At 38.9% G+C, this 19,378-nt stretch overlaps 1 protein-coding gene across 1 annotated transcript in view; it reads left to right on the top strand.

Moving 5' to 3' along the window:
• The window catches only part of gpcpd1 (glycerophosphocholine phosphodiesterase 1), a 77,718-nt gene extending 62,090 nt beyond the window's left edge, over positions 1-15,628 (top strand). Inside the window, 8 exon segments of the mRNA XM_085981729.1 lie at positions 1,879-1,918; positions 4,054-4,115; positions 4,453-4,518; positions 5,883-6,019; positions 7,117-7,252; positions 7,378-7,538; positions 14,537-14,752; positions 14,754-15,628. Coding sequence (XP_085837855.1) covers positions 1,879-1,918; positions 4,054-4,115; positions 4,453-4,518; positions 5,883-6,019; positions 7,117-7,252; positions 7,378-7,538; positions 14,537-14,752; positions 14,754-14,778 — 843 coding nt within the window. The 3' untranslated portion in view covers positions 14,779-15,628.
• Positions 15,629-19,378: the final 3,750 nt, after the last annotated feature.

Below are 19,378 nucleotides of genomic sequence, written 5' to 3'. Positions count from 1 at the left end.
AGCCAGGCACTCTAGTGCCGGGCTCGTGGAGCGCAGCCAGCACTCCGCTGGGGGGGCAGGTAAGGAGGCCGGGGACTGGAACGGAGGCAGGTGCTGGCCAGCAACAAAAATGGCTGCCCCACACCTCCTTTAAATAGCGCCTCCCCGGCCGCAAGTAGGCCCTCCTGACTCCGTCGGAAATAGCGTCTGGCGGTAAGTCGGGGCACTCCTGAAGATTGCAAATGGGGTGCTGCGCACGGCGATGACTTCATCGCCGGCGGCGCGGAGCGCTACCAGTTACCGCTGCCACTAACCACCTGTTGAATTTCGCGGAAGGCAGCGCCGCGCCCGGGCACTAGTTGCTTTGCTCCCCGTTAGTGCTGAACTTTTCTCCCCATATTTGGTCTTTTTGATAGTTATATCAACCCTAATCATTATCGCTTGGCTTATTCGGCCATCTTTCGTGAAACATTCTGTTTAATTTTTTGTGAAGCCAATAATGTCTACTGCAAGTTTTTTTTTCTCGTTTATTACATTAATATAAAAATAGTTCATCCTTGAGCATCTATTAATTGAGCATTACATTTCTGATGAAGGGTCTCCGACTCAAAACGTTGACTCTGTTTCTCTCTCTTTGATGCTGCCTGACTTGCTGAGTGTTTCCAGCATTTTCTATTATATTTACATTTCTTTCTTTACCCTAAAAATTCCTTCAGTCTCTTGGTCCTTCTAATTCTGGTGTAATGAGTACTAATCATTTTGTGGTTTTTTTTTTTAAGCAACATTGATCATTAGTATTGCTTATGAAATCGCACAATACTTTATATTAAAAAAAAAAGGCACTCATCTGGTCTTTGCAAAAAATTGAAAAATGATTGTTTCAGTATAATGTCTTGTGGTTAGAATTTCTTTGTCAATAATTTTGTTGCTTCAAATGTAGGTGTCTGTGAGCAGGAGGTTGATATAGCAATCTGCTGCTCTGAGCTTTGGAAGGAGTGTTTCCATCCATGATTCTGAATATTGTCAAGTTTCTGATCCAGTGGAACATAGGTGTATCCCACAGGGAGAGAGGAAGAAAATCAGCAGCTGAGTTGCTCCCAGCTGCTCTCATCACCTAGCAATGTATTTGGGCAGCAGTGATGAAGGCCTGGGAGCAGGTCAGATAGCCACTGTCTTAGCTGAAATAATGCATGGCGTGGGAAAACCTAAAAGCAAGAGCAATTGCCAAATGGGTCATGGTTACTTTAAGGTAACTTATTGTAGAGTAATTTACTTTCTTTACATTGCACAAAGTTCTTATTTTGTGTGAAGTCACTTTTAAGAGAAATCTGAAGGCTCAAAAGTTACAAATTCTAATTGTTCAGTATTGCCTTCTAACTTGTTTTGAATTCTGTTTGGACTGTAACTTCCATGTTAAGCTTATGTAAGCAAGGGTGCATGTTTATACAGGAAACTTTCGATTTACCGGCACCTAAATAACAGGAAATCTCTGTTAACCGGCAAAATTCAGGACTAGGTTCAGGTAAGTTTTACTTCATATTAGTGGCCATTCCTGGATCTGTGGCTGTGTAACCGGGGTTCCTGCACCTGTTGCTAAGCAACAGGGATGCCTGGATCTTGTGGCCGGGGTTCCTGCACCTGTTGCTAAGCAACAGGGAAGCCTGGATTTGTTGCTGTGTACGGAGCTCTTGTACCTTTTTAACTGTACCTCTCTGTAATCCGGCCTTTTTGATAAACCGGCACCACGCACCACCAGATGAAGAGTTTCCTGTACTTGTATAAGCAAGGTTACATAGTATGGCAATTTTTTGAAGTATGGGCACAACAGTGAACTGCTATACTCATACTATCTTTCATAACTAATAAGTGGCACAATCACTTGCCATTTTTATCTTTCAGTTGGCTCATGTGGCTGCTTTGAAGGTGAATGGCGATAAAGGTACATATAGAGTTGGAAAGTTTCAAAGGTTCCACATGACATTTTGATTTAATGGTTATGTTTTAGAATTGTATTTTGAAATCCTTTATAAAAGCTGTCCTACTAATAGTCTTCCAAATGACAATCTAGAAAATGGATGTTCTTTTTGAACCAGTTAGTTTTAAAACATGTTGTTTAATTCTTTTGTGAATTACAGTATTTCTACATCAATAACCAGACTCTCTTTTTTTCTAAGAATGCTTTGAATTCAAAAGTATTCTTTCGGCTTTGTATATCTCATTCTATTTTGCATGTAAATTCAGAGTCAGGAATGCAAATTGTACTTTTGGCAGTTTATTTGAAAAGATCTTTCATACTTGGAAATAAATACATACTTAACCAAATTATAGTAACACTATTGCTTCACATGGAGCACACTTGCTGCCGGTATCTCTAATGCTAGCCAGTGATAGAAATCCACAGATCTTAAACAGCAAAAAGAAATCCCAATAAAATTCTCATTTTTAAAAATCAAATTGTTGAAATGATTTCAAGGCTGTGATCTCATCTTGGAGTTTGGGTGCCTGCTATAAACCTCAATTTTCATTCTTGCAGTTTGATATTTTCTGAACCCCTCAGATTATTGTCTTGCAATTACTAGCAAGTATCCATTCTCAGTTTATTACAGTAAGATTCAGAATCTAAAATCCATACTAATCATTTTTTCATTACTATGGGGATCACTTGCATTGTTAAAGGCAAAAAAGGAGTTCATGTTTGTAATGTACCAGATTTATTTTAAGTTATCACTTGGTTCTATTTGTTGTAGAGGTAATAAAACAAACCTGCCCAGTTTTGTCAGCCTTAAACATGCAGCTTGAGTCTGAGAAAAATGGCAGATACATCTGCTGAGACCTGTTAAGGTTCAATTTCTGTAGTGGTAAAATGCTTTTTTCCCTCCCTGCTCTATCCCCTCATTGCCCTCAAATGTGATGTCTTGCTGAGTAGGATTCCACAGGCAGCAGTTACTCCCCCATCACCCACTTCCCCTTAACCAAGTGGCCATTATTCATGTGAGTTTTGATGGTGACTGTCACAAATTGTCTTGACCCGTTGCCCAAACACACACATTTTTAGTAGAGTCATTGGCCATTGATCAGGAGTGGTAACCCCATGTCAGTTCTGTCCCCCATTAATGCAGGGTGCTCAGGCCAGCTGTAACATCTCTTCTGCCTCCATCATCCCCATATTCCCAGCCCCTGCCCAGTGTGAGGTCAGTTAACTCAGTGCAGACCAGTTGAAACTGAGACCCTAATGGTCTGTATTACTTTGCTACTTTGGTCTGTATTGGCAGCTACTTGGAAAATTGAGTGCGTTGAATAAGTAATGTTCCCCAGATTTTCCTTCCCCTTTAACTACCTCTAGTGTTCCTTAAATTTATTTTTGCACAACCATAATATAAATGGAATATATAGTGAAGTGAAATTTATTTTTGCTTGTGAATGACCTATGCAACTTGGTTGTGACTCTCTTACTCAGCAGTAAGAGCAGTGAAATACAAATATTTCATAGTTTACCATGAAAGATTGTCCATCATACTTTCAGACATTATAGTTAAAAAGTTGCAATACACATTTTTTCATATTAACGTTGGTTTTGAGCTTCTCGCCAGCAGTGTTCCTATGTTTCCACAGCCCCTCCCTAAAACTACCAGCTGCCTCTCTTATCTATAAGATACCCATTGTCCATAGTTTAACATGAAAATTGTAGTAGGATAATGTCATGGGAAGCTAGGTCACTTGAGTATACTGATCAAGGGATTGGAAATGCCATCAAACACACGTGAGTAATGAAATTAAATCATCAATTTCACTGAAACTAGTTGTTCTAAATTTTGCCTTGAAACAAAACCTGTCTTGGGCAACAAATTAAATTAATTTCATCCATCAACCTTTTGGCACCTTTTTGAAAGCAAGTCTGCTTGAAACACATTGTCAAAGTTTTGTGTTTTCATTAAATTGAATGCATTAGCTGAGTTTTATATATTTAGTCTTTATTCTAACCATTGCTGTGTTTATCCATGATTTTGTAGGAAGATGTTTAATCTGATTTGTTCAAAATTCATATCTAAGTTCTTTGATTTTTTAATTCCATAGAAAATTCAGTGGATGATGAAAATGATGTTTCAGAAAACCAGCCATTTCCTCCCTTGCAGCAGGTACATAATTTGATTGATTTATATAGAATGCCCAATAGGTCACTTTAGAACACCATTTCCATCCCTTGATTGAGGGACTACATGTGAGTTGTGAGGATGTTAACGAGTGGAATGAAAATGGTACGCCACTGTTGCCATATATTTTCTTTACATAGGTATTTTCTTTACATGATTAGAGTTTAATATATATTTTTGCACTTTCAAGTTTCATTTACATGTGAAATTAATTGCCTATTTTAGAAAGCTGTTAATATTTTATTTCTGAAATTTAATTTGTGTTCAACTTTTTTGTGAATCACATTTTAGCATGAATTAAATGTCATTTATTTTTTTTTAGGTTTTAGTATGTGTACCTGAGCACATTGGATTCAACATAGAAGTCAAATGGCCCTATCAACAAAAAGTAAGTAATATATGTCCTCAGTAGTACAACATTGTGCCTTTTGTGTTTTTGTTGGGATGTGGTCCGTGCAGCAGTCTGAAACTTATTTACAATGTTAGCATCGTCATAACCTGCTAAGTTCTAGGGCAGAACTTCACTTGCATTACTTGACAGTTTATCCATTCTTGATCGTCATTTATCGGACTGGTGATTTTTGTATTGGATGTTGGGGAGAGGATACCGGGGAAAGGATACTAACATTGCTTGCTTATTTGTCAACAATTACGCCCTTTTGTTAACTGATCGCAACATTGTATTACTTGATGATTTGTAGCGTAGTACTTGGTCTGAATTTTTATATATGTTGTAATTGAATTGTTAACCTCATTTGTTTATGCAGAATGATGGAGCTTAGGTTTTCAGTTAATGGATATGGAAATTTAGGATGCTTTCCACCTGTTGGACTAATAAAAACATAGTCCTATAAACACTTAAAAGCATGCAGAATGTTGTTGGACATCTTCCATTTGCTTTCATTAAACGCTAAAGACTAATTTACAGGTTACTTTTATAACTACCATTCAGAAAATGAAAGGCTATTTCAAGTTGTTAATGTACAAGAAAAGGCTTCAATCTGTAACTAAGCACAGTGGATTAGCAAGTGTTGACTTGGCTTAGTTGGTAGCACTGTTGCCTCTGACTCAAGGTTGTGAGTTCAAGCCCTACTCCATTAATTCAGCAGGTAGTTGATGCTGACACTTCATTGCAATACCAAGGGTGTTCTGCATTGTTGGAGGTGGCGTCTTTCAGATGCGATGTTAAACCAAAATCCCATTGCACTATTTGAAGACAAGCAGGTGTCCTGACCAATATTCTTTCTTGCATCTTTGACACTTGCTTTTAAATCTAGCATAGACTTGAGATTAACAGTTCTTCTTTGTTGACCCTAGTGGGAAATTAATTTAGGAAATATGAACCCAATAGGCACAGGTCTGCAGCACAAAACTGATTGCAGCTCTGCACTATTCCACTAAATAAGACATTTTGTTGAGAGGCCATGAAGATAGCTGGTGTGGGAGTCTGTTATTGCAGCAGAAGGAAATTGGAGGAAGGAATTAGCAAAATAGATTCATGACCTAGTTTATTTTTCAAACTCAACTGTTTTTTAGTTTTCAATCATGAATGCTTGGCATGGCTTGCAAGTCACTGTAATGTCAGACAAAGAATGCTGCTACTTAGCATGTTTTACAATGTTTTATTTGAGGTTGTACTTTATGCACTGCTTATATGCTGTTTTTAATTGTATTGGTTGTCTACAGAAACTAAAACAAGTTTTAAAATGTTACAAACATGCATAATAATTGTGTATTTTCCTCTGTTAATAGGATGGTACCTGGGAGGGCAACATGCCAACCTATTTGGACATGAATCAAGCTATTGATATAATCCTAAAATGTGTCTTGGAAAATGTATCTAATCGAAGAATAGTATTCTCCTCGTTTGTTGCTGATGTCTGTTCAATGTAAGTTTATTTTTTGATATTTGAAATTAATATTTTTTCCTTGCTGGCAGTGCAGCCTGATCCTGTCCAACAAAACAGACATATCCAATGTACACACGCGCACACTTGCAGCAGATAAAAGACGGGAGTAGCAGCTGTAGCTGATTTTTAGTTTTCCACCCATCATTAATCCAGGAATTCATTTACTCTTCTTTCATTTTCCCCTTCCCAAAGAGAAAACATGTATATTTGAGACTGGAAAAACTTGGCATTTGGGGAAAGCCACATATGAATATCATCAAGACTTGAGATTGGAATTTGATTCTCCGGTTCAAGAACCTAAGCATTTTGTATGGGAGTTGTAGTGCTGCCAAAGTACTTTATGGCACACAAGTATTAAGTTATCAACTTTTCAACAAGATTATTACTGCATTTGGTGGTTAAATCAGTATGTTGATCAGTTTTTTGTTGACTAATTTGAATGTAAATGAGAGAGATTATCTTGCTAGAGAAAATTGAATTTTATATAGCACTCTTCACCTCGGGTTGCCTCAAGTACTTAACCAATAAATTACTTTTCTGAAGTTTAGTCACTGCTTTTGTGTGCATTTTATGTGTAGTTGATGTTTTGTGTACTCGTTTTAAGTCAGCTAATTTTAGAATACTGTCTAATACTGGAATTCCCTAATATCTAATGACATGTCTTTCAGAAACCAAATTAATTTTATTTCCTCGGTATGTTGCAAGCAAAATCAGCCATTTTCTTCAAGTACAATCTAAGCCACTAATTCATCAAATTATCTTCAGAATTCTTCAAATTCCTGTGTTGATGACTAAATTGCTCTCATTGTAAACCTGAACAGCCAGAAGTAGCTAACCAGTTAAATAGTGTGCCATCAGTGCCAGACCAAATATTCCTGCCACTAGTAGCACACTATGATATAAAAAAACACATTTTGTGCTCTTCTCAGTACCTAGAACCTGAATATTTGAGGGCCTTAATAAAGTAGGTTGGAGGCACTGCACATTACTGCCTCTTTCCCATTAGTCCTCAGGCAAGGGGGAGAGTTAATGTTTTTTTTTCCAAAGTTAAATACTTAACAATTTTATTTTTCTAGGATCAGGCAGAAGCAAAACAAGTATCCAGTTCTTTTCTTGACCCAAGGCTATTCTAACATCTATCCAGAGCTTATGGATCTCCGATGCCGAACCACACCAATTGCAATGAGTTTTGCACAGTCTGAAAACATTCTGGTAAGTACCGGTCCTGTACGTTTCCATGTACCCAAGCAAGAGTACTGTGTTTAATATTATGCTTTCAAATACTGTAACTTAATTTCCTTGTTCCACTACTTAAACTTTCTGTTTTCTGTTAAAAGGGAGTCAATGTTCATGCAGAGGACTTGCTGCGAAATCTGGACTATATTCAACAAGCCAAGTCAAAAGAATTGGTCATTTTTTGCTGGGGCGATGATACCAATGAGTCTGAAAACAGGAGAATACTGAAGCAGAATGGAATTGATGGCCTGATCTACGACAGGTAAGATCAAAGCAGTGAAATTGAATTGTACTAATTTGATATTGCTGTAAGATGTTAAAATGGATGAATGCTCATCACTGGGAAGAGTAATTCTTTATTGTTTTATTATGCATTCTTGGGATGTGGATGTTGTTGGCAGGGCCAACATTTATTGCCCATCCCTAGTTGGCCTGAGAAGGTGGTGGTGGGCCACTTTTTCACACCGCTGTTAGTGGTTTGATGCAACAGAGTGGCTTATTATGCCATTTCAGAGGACAGTTAAGAGTCCACCACGTTGGTCTGGGACTGGAGTCGTACATAGACCAGACCGGTTATGTACTTCCTTCTGTAAAGGATATTAGCGAACCAGTTGGGTTTTTACCACAATCAGACAGCTTTATAGTCACTGATACCAGATTTTTAAAACTGCATTCAAATTCTCATTCATTCAGTGTTCAGGTACAAATAAATATGTCTGCAGTGGGGATTCTTCATCTTCCGGTTTGGTTTCAGTTGCAATTGCCTGCTAATTTTGTTCTTTAAAATGACATTGTCAAGTGCGCAACTGATCTTCAATATAACAACTTTCTGGATGAGAGCTAACCTCAAAGAAAGCTGCCCACGGAGATCTTGTGATCTCTGTGGCAAGAACTTTACCTTTCTCGACGTGCAGTTGATTGCGCTGTGTAATGGGACTCCAACGAAAAGCTGCAGTGATGTCAACAAGCTGTCTAAGCAGCCAATCGCATTGACAAATTCTCGGACATCAAACCCAGAAATGGAAAGCACTGAATTATTTGCACTTTAAAAAAAAAAAAAAATGTTTTAAGTTAGTGAAATAAAGGTTGGGGCATACACTGGGGTTAAAGTAGAAGCTGAAATATCATGAACAAACTTTAAAAAAAAAAAAAAATCATTTTTATTATAATGGAGAAATTTGACACTCCACTATAAAAATTTGTGTTTTGGGGCGAAACGATTGTTTAGCAGTCAATACATGGTTAAAACCCCAGTTGCACCTATTCCAACATGGCTCAACATTTAATGGGGTATTTAACAGCGATATTAGAGCGAAAAGCTCAAGTTTTGTCAGTTCCACTGATTTTACGGATTGCTGGCAATGGTGCTGGTGGGGGAGAATGAGGTCCACAGCACAGCCTGTGTCAGAGCAGTAAATGACTGACTGACCGCCCGCAACTTCAGGATTTCTGCATTTACATGTGCTAAATCCTGAAATTACGGCCAGTTTCAGAGGGGTAATGACAACAAACACTGACTTGTTTGCCATCATTACCCACTGCAAAATCGAGGCCAATAAAGCCCTGGAAATGATGCAGAGAAGTGCCACGAGACTGAGCCCTAACATCGGGATGAACTGTGAGGAAAAACTGACATGTCCGAGAGCATCATTTCTATTGCCCATGATAAAATGTAGAATATCAGATTATCATCAAAAATTAGGTACAAAATAAAGGCTATAAAATATGTATTGCCTTCAACTATGTTTAGAATAATGCCCTTAATCTGCAGCATGGCTATTACACAGAAAAATGTACTGCCAAGAAAACACTGACTTATTAAAAAAGGCTCTGCCTGCTGACATTTTGTGGTGCATGTTTGAACACAAGATGATAAACCTCTTCTCCAAGTACATTATGTAGTTGTTCACTTGTGCAATAGTATAAATTGATCACCACTGTAGGTAATGAAACAAATGGCTTAAATTGTGGCAGCAAGATCATCTTCCTTCCAGCTTTGGCCTTTACAATTGACATTCCACGATAGCCCAGCACCACTCATTTCTTTGTTGTTCAGTTTGAAGCCTCAGCTCTCTTCCATCCACTGTTTCTCTGATATACTGTAATGCAAATAAAGCTTTGATTTTCTTAGTTGCCACTGATTCAAATGCTTGTGGCCATCCATTGAATGTACCCAAGGTATTGTATCCATCTTGTTTGAATTCTGTCAGCCAGAATATTTTCCATATTGATTTGTCACCTGATCTTGTTATAGTCTGCTTGCACCCAATCTGTTCCACATTTATCATTTATCTTTAATGCCCACACCTCACTGTCATAAAGTATAAATGGGGCAGTGAGTTATTGAAAAAGCCTCTACTTAAGTTACACTAATAGCATTTTTGATTTCCTGATATTATCAAGCTTTTTCTATTGTCCTCTTGCAACTGAGTGCACCTGAACAGACACCAATCTGTTTTTAGCTTGATTATTTCCACTTTTTCTCCAGAGATTCTGTCAGTTTCCTGCCGAAGTTAAAGCAGGACACTGGGAATACCCCTGCAAAATATCCAGACCTATCGTTTTTCAGAGTATGAAAGTAAGCTTGCAGGGAACATAAAAACTGACTGTAAAAGCTTCTATAGATATGTGAAGCGAATAAGATTGGTGAAGTCAAGCATAGGTCCCTTGCAGTCAGAATCAGGGGAATTTATGATGGGGAATAAAGAAATGGCAGACCAATTAAATACATACTTTGGTTCTGTCTTCACAAAGGAGAGGACACAAATAAACTCCGAGATGTCGGGGAACATAGGATCTAATGAGAGGGAGGAACTGAATGAAATCGGTATTTGTAGGGAAATGGTGTTAGGGAAATTGATGGCATTGAAGGCCGATAAATCCCCAGGGCCTGATCATCTACATCCTAGGGTATTTAAGGAAGTGGCCCTAGAAATAGTAGATGCATTGCTGGTCATCTTCCAAAATTCTATAGACTCGAACAGTTCCCATGGATTGGAGGGTAGCTAATGTTACCCCACTATTTAAAAAAGGTGGTAGAGAAAAAACGGGGAATTATAGACCGGTAAGCCTGACATCGGTAGTGGGGAAAATGCCAGAGTCCATTATAAAAGATGTAATAGCAGAGCACTTGGAAAACAGTGACAGGATCGGACAAAGTCAACATGGATTTACAAAAGGTAAATCGTGCTTGACTAATCTACTGGAATTTTTTGAGGATGTAACTGGTAGAATAGATAAGGGAGAACCAGTGGATGTGGTGTATTTGGACTTTCAGAAGGCTTTCGATAAGGTCCCGCATAAGAGATTAGCATGTAAAGTTAAAGCACATGGGATTTGGGGTAAGGTACTGACTTGGATAGAAAACTGGTTGGCAGACAGGAAGCAGAGTTGGAATAAACGGGTCATCTTCCTGGTGGAAGGCAGTGACTAGTGGTGTACTGCAGGGATCGGTGCTAGGACCCCAGTTATTCACTATATATTAATGATCTAGACGAGGGAACCAGATGTAATATCTCCAAGTTTGCAGACGACACAAAGCTATGTGTGCTGTGAGGAGGATGCAGAGAAACTCCAGTACGATTTGGGCAGATGCTTGGCAGATGCAGTATAATGTGGATAAATGTGAGGTTATCCACTTTGGTGGCAAAAACAGGAAGGCAGATTATTATCTGAACGGCAATAGATTGGGAAAAGGGGAAGTGCAATGAGACCTGGGTGTCCTTGTGCACCAGTCGCTGAAGGTAAGCATGCAGGTGCAGCAGGCGGTTAAGAAGGCAAATGCTGGCCTTCATAGCGAGAGGGTTTGAGTACAGGAACAAGGATGTCTTGCTGCAGTTGTACAGGGCCTTGGTGAGACCACACCTTGAGTATTGTGTGCAGTTGTGGTCGCCTTATCTGAGGAAGGATGTTCTTGCCATTGAGGGAGTGCAGCGAAGATTCACCAGACTGATACCTGGGATGGCAGGAATGACGTTTGAGGAGAGATTGGGCCGATTGGGCTTCTACGCGCTGGAGTTCAGAAGAATGAGAGGGGATCTCATTGAAACTTATAAAATTCTAACAGGACTAGATGCAGGAAGGATGTTCCTGATGGCGGGGGAGTCCAGAACCAGGGGTCACAGTCTAAGGATAAGGGGTAAGCCATTTAGGACAGAGATGAGGAGGATTTTCTTCACCCAGAGAGTGGTGAACCTGTGGAATTCTCTACCACAGAAGACAGTTGAGGCCAATTCATTAAATATATTCAAGAAGGAGTTAGATATATTTCTTAAGGCTAAGGGGATCAAGGGATATGGGGAGAAAGCAGGGACAGGGTACTGAATTTGGATGATCAGCCATGATCGCATTGAATGGTGGAGCAGGCTCGAGGGGCCAAATGGCCTACTCCTGCTCCTATCTTCTATGTTTCTATGTTTCAGCATTGGCACAGCCTGAAATTTCTGTTCCCAGTATCGACTGCTTTTGCAATAATCTACAGGTCACCATCGTCTACAATGTCACATCTTCAAATTCAAAATTATAATTTTGTCTACAGCAGTAATGACAAGATTGTTGTCCATTCCAAATGCATGACCATCGCATTGAACAACTAAAACGATAGTGAATATTCTTACCTCACTTGTAGCTTGTTTCAAACCAGACTATGAACTCCCTTTCAATATTTGAGGTACTTTGTGAAATACTGTAGAACTTTTCAATGAGACAGTCAAGTCTTTCTTAGTTTGGAAGCCCTTATTATAACCAAAGCTTTTTGTCAAAAGAAGTCAAAGATTTGCTTAAGAAAGTAAGAACTTGCATTTATAGAGCCCTATTTATGATCTCGGGACGCCCCAAAGTGTTTCACAGCCAATTAAGTACTTTTGAAGTGTAGTTACTGTTGTAATATAGGAAAATATGGCAGTCAATAAAATTGTTCCAAGAATAACCAAATCACAATTTGGGGATATACTTCTGATATTGCTACAAAAATTCTGTTTTATTTATTTATTTCATTGTACCTTCTTTAAATAGTGAGAAGAGCAGTAAGTTTGTGATATTTTTCTAAACAGTTTATATTTTTTTTTAAAAAGAGCTTAAAAATCTTAATAGCATGAGTATTATCAGGTTATGGCTCAGAAATTCGGGTCGGGGGCTTCCCGCGGGTGTAAGCCCCCAACCTGCACTTACCTAGCGTGCCAGCCGTTGAGCTGTGGGTCCCCGTGGAATTGCGATCCTGGGCCGCCTCCAACTGCCGGCGCGCAGTGCTTGTATATCCCAGGTGCGCAGTTAGTTCGATGCGTCCCCTGGGATCACGTGGGCCATGGGGAGCCAATCGGAGCAGGGAATGCTTCATTCATAAGTTTGACAGGAAGGGCTGTCAAACTTATAAATACTATAAGCCCCAAAAATCACAATCTTCAAATACATTTTTTTTAAATCACATTTTTTAAATAAACTATAAATTACATGAGAACTATTAAACAATAATTTAAATTTTTGAAAAGAATAATTTTATTTTCTAACGGGGCTAAAAATAAACTTGCCTTTCTTTAAAGTATTTAAAAATAATAAACCTGTGGAAAAACTCTTTTAATTTTAATTAATTCACCACTTACCTTGTAAAAAGCAGGCCTTGCGACTGCTTTTTACATGTCTTACCCTCCCAGGAAAACCTGCAAAAAAAAAAGTAAGTTCGATGTGCACGCGCAGCCTCTCCTGCGCACGCGTTCGACCTCTGAACCCCTTTCAGGGGAACGAAAGTGCCGGTTTCCCGCGCATGCGCAGTGCATGCAGGAAACCGGCACTTCCATTGGGCTTACGGGTGAGTACCCCGTGCGTACTCACCCGTGGTGACCTGAATTTCTGGGCCAATGTCTTTGAACCAAAGCCATGCAGCAAAGTAATCAACTAATCTTTCAGTTTACTGCATATAGCAGTTGTAGCATTTCTTGCGCTTAGCCTCCATGTCGCAAATGTATCCTTTTTCCATGGAGTTTTGTAAAACAGCTGGTGGGAGGAGGTTGTTTGAGGGTTTAAGAATGGCTTGCGCTGAACATATTTGGAGTGTTTTCGCTGATCCACATCTCTAATTTTGCAAAGAAAATTTACATTAACCAATCACAGGTTAAGACTGGCTATAAAATCAAATAGATTCTGTGCAGATTTCATCTATTTGTATTGTTTCAAATATATCCTTAATCAGCCTGTAGTTCTGGTTTGTTTATACTTCCAACATCGTAAGATAAAATTAATTGTTCCAGTAATCCTTTGACAGTGAGGCATGGGCATTAAATTCCATTGTTGGTATAAATGCTTGGAGTTATGTACGTTGTGTAGAAGATTTTAGGTTGCACGTTCCTTTAAGTCTAACATTCCTATAATAATTATGTGCCCATGGCATTACCTTTTTCCCCTGTTCCTCCTCTTCAATAGTTACTCAGTTTCTTCTCTCCCAATTTTCACTTTCGTTGTGTATTTGGGTCCTTTTCCTTTATACATTGTTCAAACTTTTTTTTATAACACTAACACCTTTTGCCACTTTCAAAATTACTAACTGTAGAGTGAGCCAAAGAAGTCCTGAAATTATCCAAATACTGATTGTTATGCTGACCACAAAATAAATTGCCAATCTTTTCCACCAGATTTTATTTCTCGCCACCATTTTATCAAATAGTATCTTGGGATCTTCCACATTACAATGGTTCATAAATATTTTAATTTTGAACTCAACAGCCCTGTTACCTATCGGGCAATATCCTACGTACACTTTATAATGAATGTCCTTTAATTAAATTTTAAAATGCAGTTTAATAGAGTAGATGCAGTGTCATTTTTGTTTAATTCTTCGCTGCTGTAAAGTTCTACACCAATACCTCCCAAAACTGGCTAGGCTTCATATGTGAGATGTGTTGGTGAGTTATTCAACTGTGGTATGCACTGATTCCAAGCATGATCTTGAATCCTCACCAGACATCCACAAAGTCACTTTTCCAGCAGCCATCATGGAATAGTAAGCAGAGATTGTGGCTTTTTTTTCCTTCCTCCCAAGTCCAGTGACACTAAGGACTATGGTCAATTGTAGTGCTCACCCTGGCTGAAATCTGCTAACTCAGCATACACTGGGGATTGAAAGCGAGATCTTCCTGATCTTTATTGTTAAGCTACGCGTTCTTGTAACTAGCTGAACCATTCATTTCTAAATTTTAATAATGTTTCAGCATGTTAACTAGGAATATTCTAGCATACTATGAAGTTGTTAAATATGTTTATTTTAAACAGGATCTGTGACTTTCTGCTGGGACAGACAAGCATCTTCCAAGTAGAAGAATTAGAGGAATTAAAGCAACAATTATCAGAAGAGGCATTTGTTGACTGCTCATGTCCTGATGTCAACAGTTTTGCTTGCCGGTCAACTCCAATGGGCAACTTCAGTGGGAGCAGTTATCCAAGTGAAATAAAAAGTTGTGAGCAGGAAACATACAGTACAGAATCTGACTGGACAAAGTTGTAGTTCATTTTGATCCTTCCACGTTCTAGTGTTACTAAGGGTTTTTTCTTCTTCTTGGTCCACAGTGGCATGAACAATAATTTAGTTCCTCAATTTTTCATACTCATTTTTTAAAAATCTTTTGTTACTGTATATACCGTTTCTTGGGGGGGGGGGGGGGGTAGCTTTTTATTTTGTAATACATTTGTGTGCCATTTAAATGTTAAGGTGGATGGGGACATTTGCATAGTGCAGTCACATCAGTGTTTACACTATAGGTTTATGCTAGTATTCTAACTTCCATAGTTTGTGTATTGATTTCAGATGTATATGAGTACACGCAGTTCTGATTTCTTTTCTACTTTTTTGGGGGGGGGTTTGAAACTCACTTTTGTCATAGAAGGTAGCTAATGGAAAAGGAAGTGATGTCTATATTACAATCACAAACCAATTGTAACATATAGGTCTGCCTCATAGATGTAATAAACTTATTACTCCCTTGGCCATAAAGTATACTTTTTATGTAACGGGTGGTGATTATTTACGATTTTTCTGACCTTGATCAGAAATATGTAAAGGATTTCTAGATGGAAACCAAGTGTTGGTTTGTGTTGGCTGAATTATTTTTGTATGTTAGATATTAAAAAAATGCATGGCTGTTCCAGGTCTCCACTGTCCATGCAGCAAACCTCTTAATATATTAAATGTTTCTCATTTGAGTGACAAGTGCCAACTATGTTTATTCACTGTAATAAGTTGGGTAGTGGTTTTGATATTTTATCTCATGGAAAATATGTTGTATAAATGAGCTTATTCATTTTATGGAGGAACAAAATTATGTAATTTATTGGTATACTCTGCATTATTAAAGTATTATGAAAGTACTCTTGTAGTTCAAACTTTGTGTCTAAAGAAAATGCCAGCTGCAACTTTCATATGCTCTAGGTTTCTCAAGTCACAATCAAAATTTGTTTGTTATACAGACCATAGCTGATGGGTACCACTGTGATCACACCTTTTCACAACTGATGATTGGACTCATTGTACAAATTTGCTGTTAAAATACCTAGTGTCTTAGGAATTGTGAAAAAATTATGTGACCGTGTCATTTAATTTATAAAGTAAAATTGAAAAGCGATATTTAATACTTTGGCATAGAATTGGAACAATAATTCAGCATTAAAAGTTGAACTTCCATTTTAGCATGAATGCTAATTTCTGTAGAAAAGAAGTGAAAATCAACACTACAGTTATATGGACTGGTGCATGCTGCTCCTCACGGTCTCTCCGATATGGTACTGCACTACCTTCATTGGGCAAAAATGTTTGAGTATTCTACTATTGAGTTAAATTGGAATGTTATTTTGATTTTTTTAAATTTCCGCAGCATATAAAATTTTAGAATACAAAATGATAGATGTGTATTAGATTGTGTTGCAATTTGGGTGAGGGTTCTAATGATACCAACTGCGAACAAAACTTGAGCAACTTGATAACCTCATTAATTCCCAAGATTTGGATTGCACTTTAACACCTTTTACACCTCTTCTAAATGATCGTTTTGACTTTACTAATGCTTACTGTTGAGTCCATATTCACATGAGAACATGTGCATGCTTTTTATTAGGCAGCAGTGTCTCCCTTGGTGTCCCTTCAAGCAGATTATAAGTGTGAAATTCTATTCCCTTTTTAAAATTTAGGATTTTTATACTGATAACACAATTAGCAGGATGTAGTTACTGTTGTATTACGGTAATTTAAACAGCTTATAATTCTTTGAATTGCTGATCTTGTACTGTTATAACTTGTGCTTAAATTAACTAATTACAAGTTCATACTTTTTAATTTGGCTTATCCAAGTTATTGTAAATATTGGTCAATATTTGTTTTAAAATGTGACTTTTGCATCTCTAGGTTTTCAGCTGGTATAATCTACACCTCCCTTCTGTACTGCTTTAGAAGCGGAGTATCTGTTTAATATAAATTTTATTTAGTGTAAACTCTGAATTGGATTATTCAATACCTACAGCAATCCTCTTTACTGCAGTTCAAGACAGCACAGCTGTAATTATTTATAGCATGTTTTGCAAGTACAGTCGCTATGATGTAAAAGTCTACAAATACTGCAGAAATTAATACTATTTAAAGCTAACCGCTAAATATTTGTTTCAGCAAATATGTGTAGGTGATCCAACCAATATAGGTGACCTTGGGTTTTTGCATCTTTTTCATTTCAATCTTTCAACCACTATGCATGAAAAGTAGTTTTGGAATCTTATTAAAAGATTGAAACTGCCTCTATATACTCAGGAAATATGTAGTCTGTAGCATGGATTGACTGTAAATTTTGCTTGTCCTAACTATATTATACTTATTAAGTGTACTTAATGTAAAATAAAATCATGGTTAATTATGCTCTGTGTCTTAAATGAAGCAGAAAAACACCATGGTTTCTCTAGTCTCTTGTGCATGCCCCACTACCTTCGCCCACCATTGGCTACCATTCTTTCAGCTGTCTAGGCCCAAAGCTCTGGAATTCCCTCCCTATACATCTCCACCTCCTTTTTAAGATGCCCCTTATAACCTACCTCTTTGACCAAACTTTTGCTCACCTGTCCTAATTCTTTAGTGTCACTTTTTGCCTCGTGCTCCTGTGAAGCACCTTGGGATGCTCTTACTGTGTTACAGGTGTTCTATAAATGGATGTTGGTGGATTCCTGGTGTTTGTCAGCAATGAGGGGAGGGTATGGGAGTGACTGCACTGAGGAAAGGGGTCATTCTAGGTCTGGCGGCACTAGTTTGTAACTTCGGCAAACATTAAATTTGGTGTTTCTGGTTGATTTTTGAAAGTGTCTTTATCTTCCTATGTGCTTCATAGGTATCAATAATTAGAATGTTTATGAATTAGGAGCAGGAGTAGGCCACTTGGCCCCTCGAGCCTGCTCCGCCATTCAATAAGACCATGGCTGATCTGATTACTCAACATTCCTGCCTACCCTCGACAACCTTTCACCCACTTGCTTTAGCCATGTGTTAATTCTCCTGATCTGACTGTTTCTATGCCAATTTGTACATGCCTCTGGCAATAATCCAGAGATTATTACCCTCAAGGTCCTGCTTTTTAATTTCACTCGATGCCTGATACTCCCTTGGCAGGACATCCTGACTATTCCTACCTATGCCGTTTGTTCTGACATGGACCACGACAACTGAATTTATCCCCTCCCTGTCCAAATTCCCCTCCAGCCGCCTCGAGATATCCCTTACCCTTGCACTGGGTAGGTAACACACCCTTTGGGATTCTTGTTCGTGGCTGCAGAGGACGCTATCTATCCCACTAATTGCAGAATCTCCCATCACTACCACGCTTCTATTCTGCTCTTCCTCCCCACTCCAACCAGGACAGCTTTCTGAGCCACGCTCCCTTGGTCTGCATTGTGGCTGTCCTCCCCATAGTCTTTCTCCTTGTCCTCACAGATAGCAAGTACATCGTACCTGTTGGACAGGACCAGTGTCTGCGGGACCTCCTCAACCTCCAAGTCCTCGCTACCCGGCTCCCTAACAGTCACAACCCCCCCCTTTTCTGAACCTGTACTTTCCTCTGGGGTGTGACTTTTATCCAGAAAACAATCTAGAAATTCCTCCCCCTCCCTTAAGTTTCAGTGTCTAACTCTCACTCCAGCTCTGACTTGGAGCTGGAGTGACTGAAGGCAGAGAAATTTCCTGCAGATATGGGAATCTGAGACAGTCTCGCTGTCCACAAACTCCCACATACTACAGTCCCGACGCATAGCGTGCCCTGCCATCTCTAGTGTTTTTATTTATTTGCTTATTGATGGCCTGAATTAATTTAAAGTTTTTATTCAAACAATTTAGTTATTTATTAGTTATAGTTCCCCAGCTCTTAGTTTAAACCATTGCCTAGTTTAGAGGGAAAAAAAGTTGTATACTCACCAACCAATCACCTACCTGCTCTCCTGTGGAGGCAAAAGCAGCACATAGCAGCAGGAGTAGGCCATTTGGCCCCTTGAGCCTGCTCTGCCATTCAATGCGATCATGGCTGATCATCCAAATTCAGTACCTGGTCCCTGCTTTCTCCCCATACCCCTTGATCCCTTTAGCCTTAAGAAATATATCCAACTCCTTGAATATATTTAATGAACTGGCATCCACCCCTTTCTGTGGTAGAGTTCCACAGGTTCACCACTCTCTGGGTGAAGAAATTCCTCTTCATTTCTGTCCTAAATGGCCTACCCTTTATCCTTAGACTGTGTCCTCTGGTTCTGGACTCCCTGACCATCGGCAACATCCTTCCTGTATTTAGTCTGTCCAGTCCTGTCAGAATTCTATACATTTCAATGTGATCCCCTCTCATTCTTCTAAACTCCAGCGAGTATAAGCCCAATCGACCCAATCTCTCCTCATACGTCATTCCTGCCATCCCAGGTATCAGCCTGGTGAATCTTCGCTGAACTCCTTCCATGGCAAGAACATCCTTCCTCAGATAAGGACCAAAACTGCACACAATACTCCAGGTGTGGTCTCACCAAGGCCCTGTACAACTGCAGCAAGACATCCTTGTTCCTGTACTCAAACCCTCTTGCTACGAAGGCCAACATACCATTTCCCCCCCT

Source organism: Somniosus microcephalus, chromosome 3 (genome assembly GCF_052327205.1).
Source record: "Somniosus microcephalus isolate GS21.2 chromosome 3, FLI_Smic_1.0, whole genome shotgun sequence".
Taxonomy (NCBI): domain Eukaryota; kingdom Metazoa; phylum Chordata; class Chondrichthyes; order Squaliformes; family Somniosidae; genus Somniosus; species Somniosus microcephalus.
The sequence above is the reverse complement of the archived record's forward strand: the minus strand, read 5'-3'. Positions and strand labels throughout refer to the sequence as shown.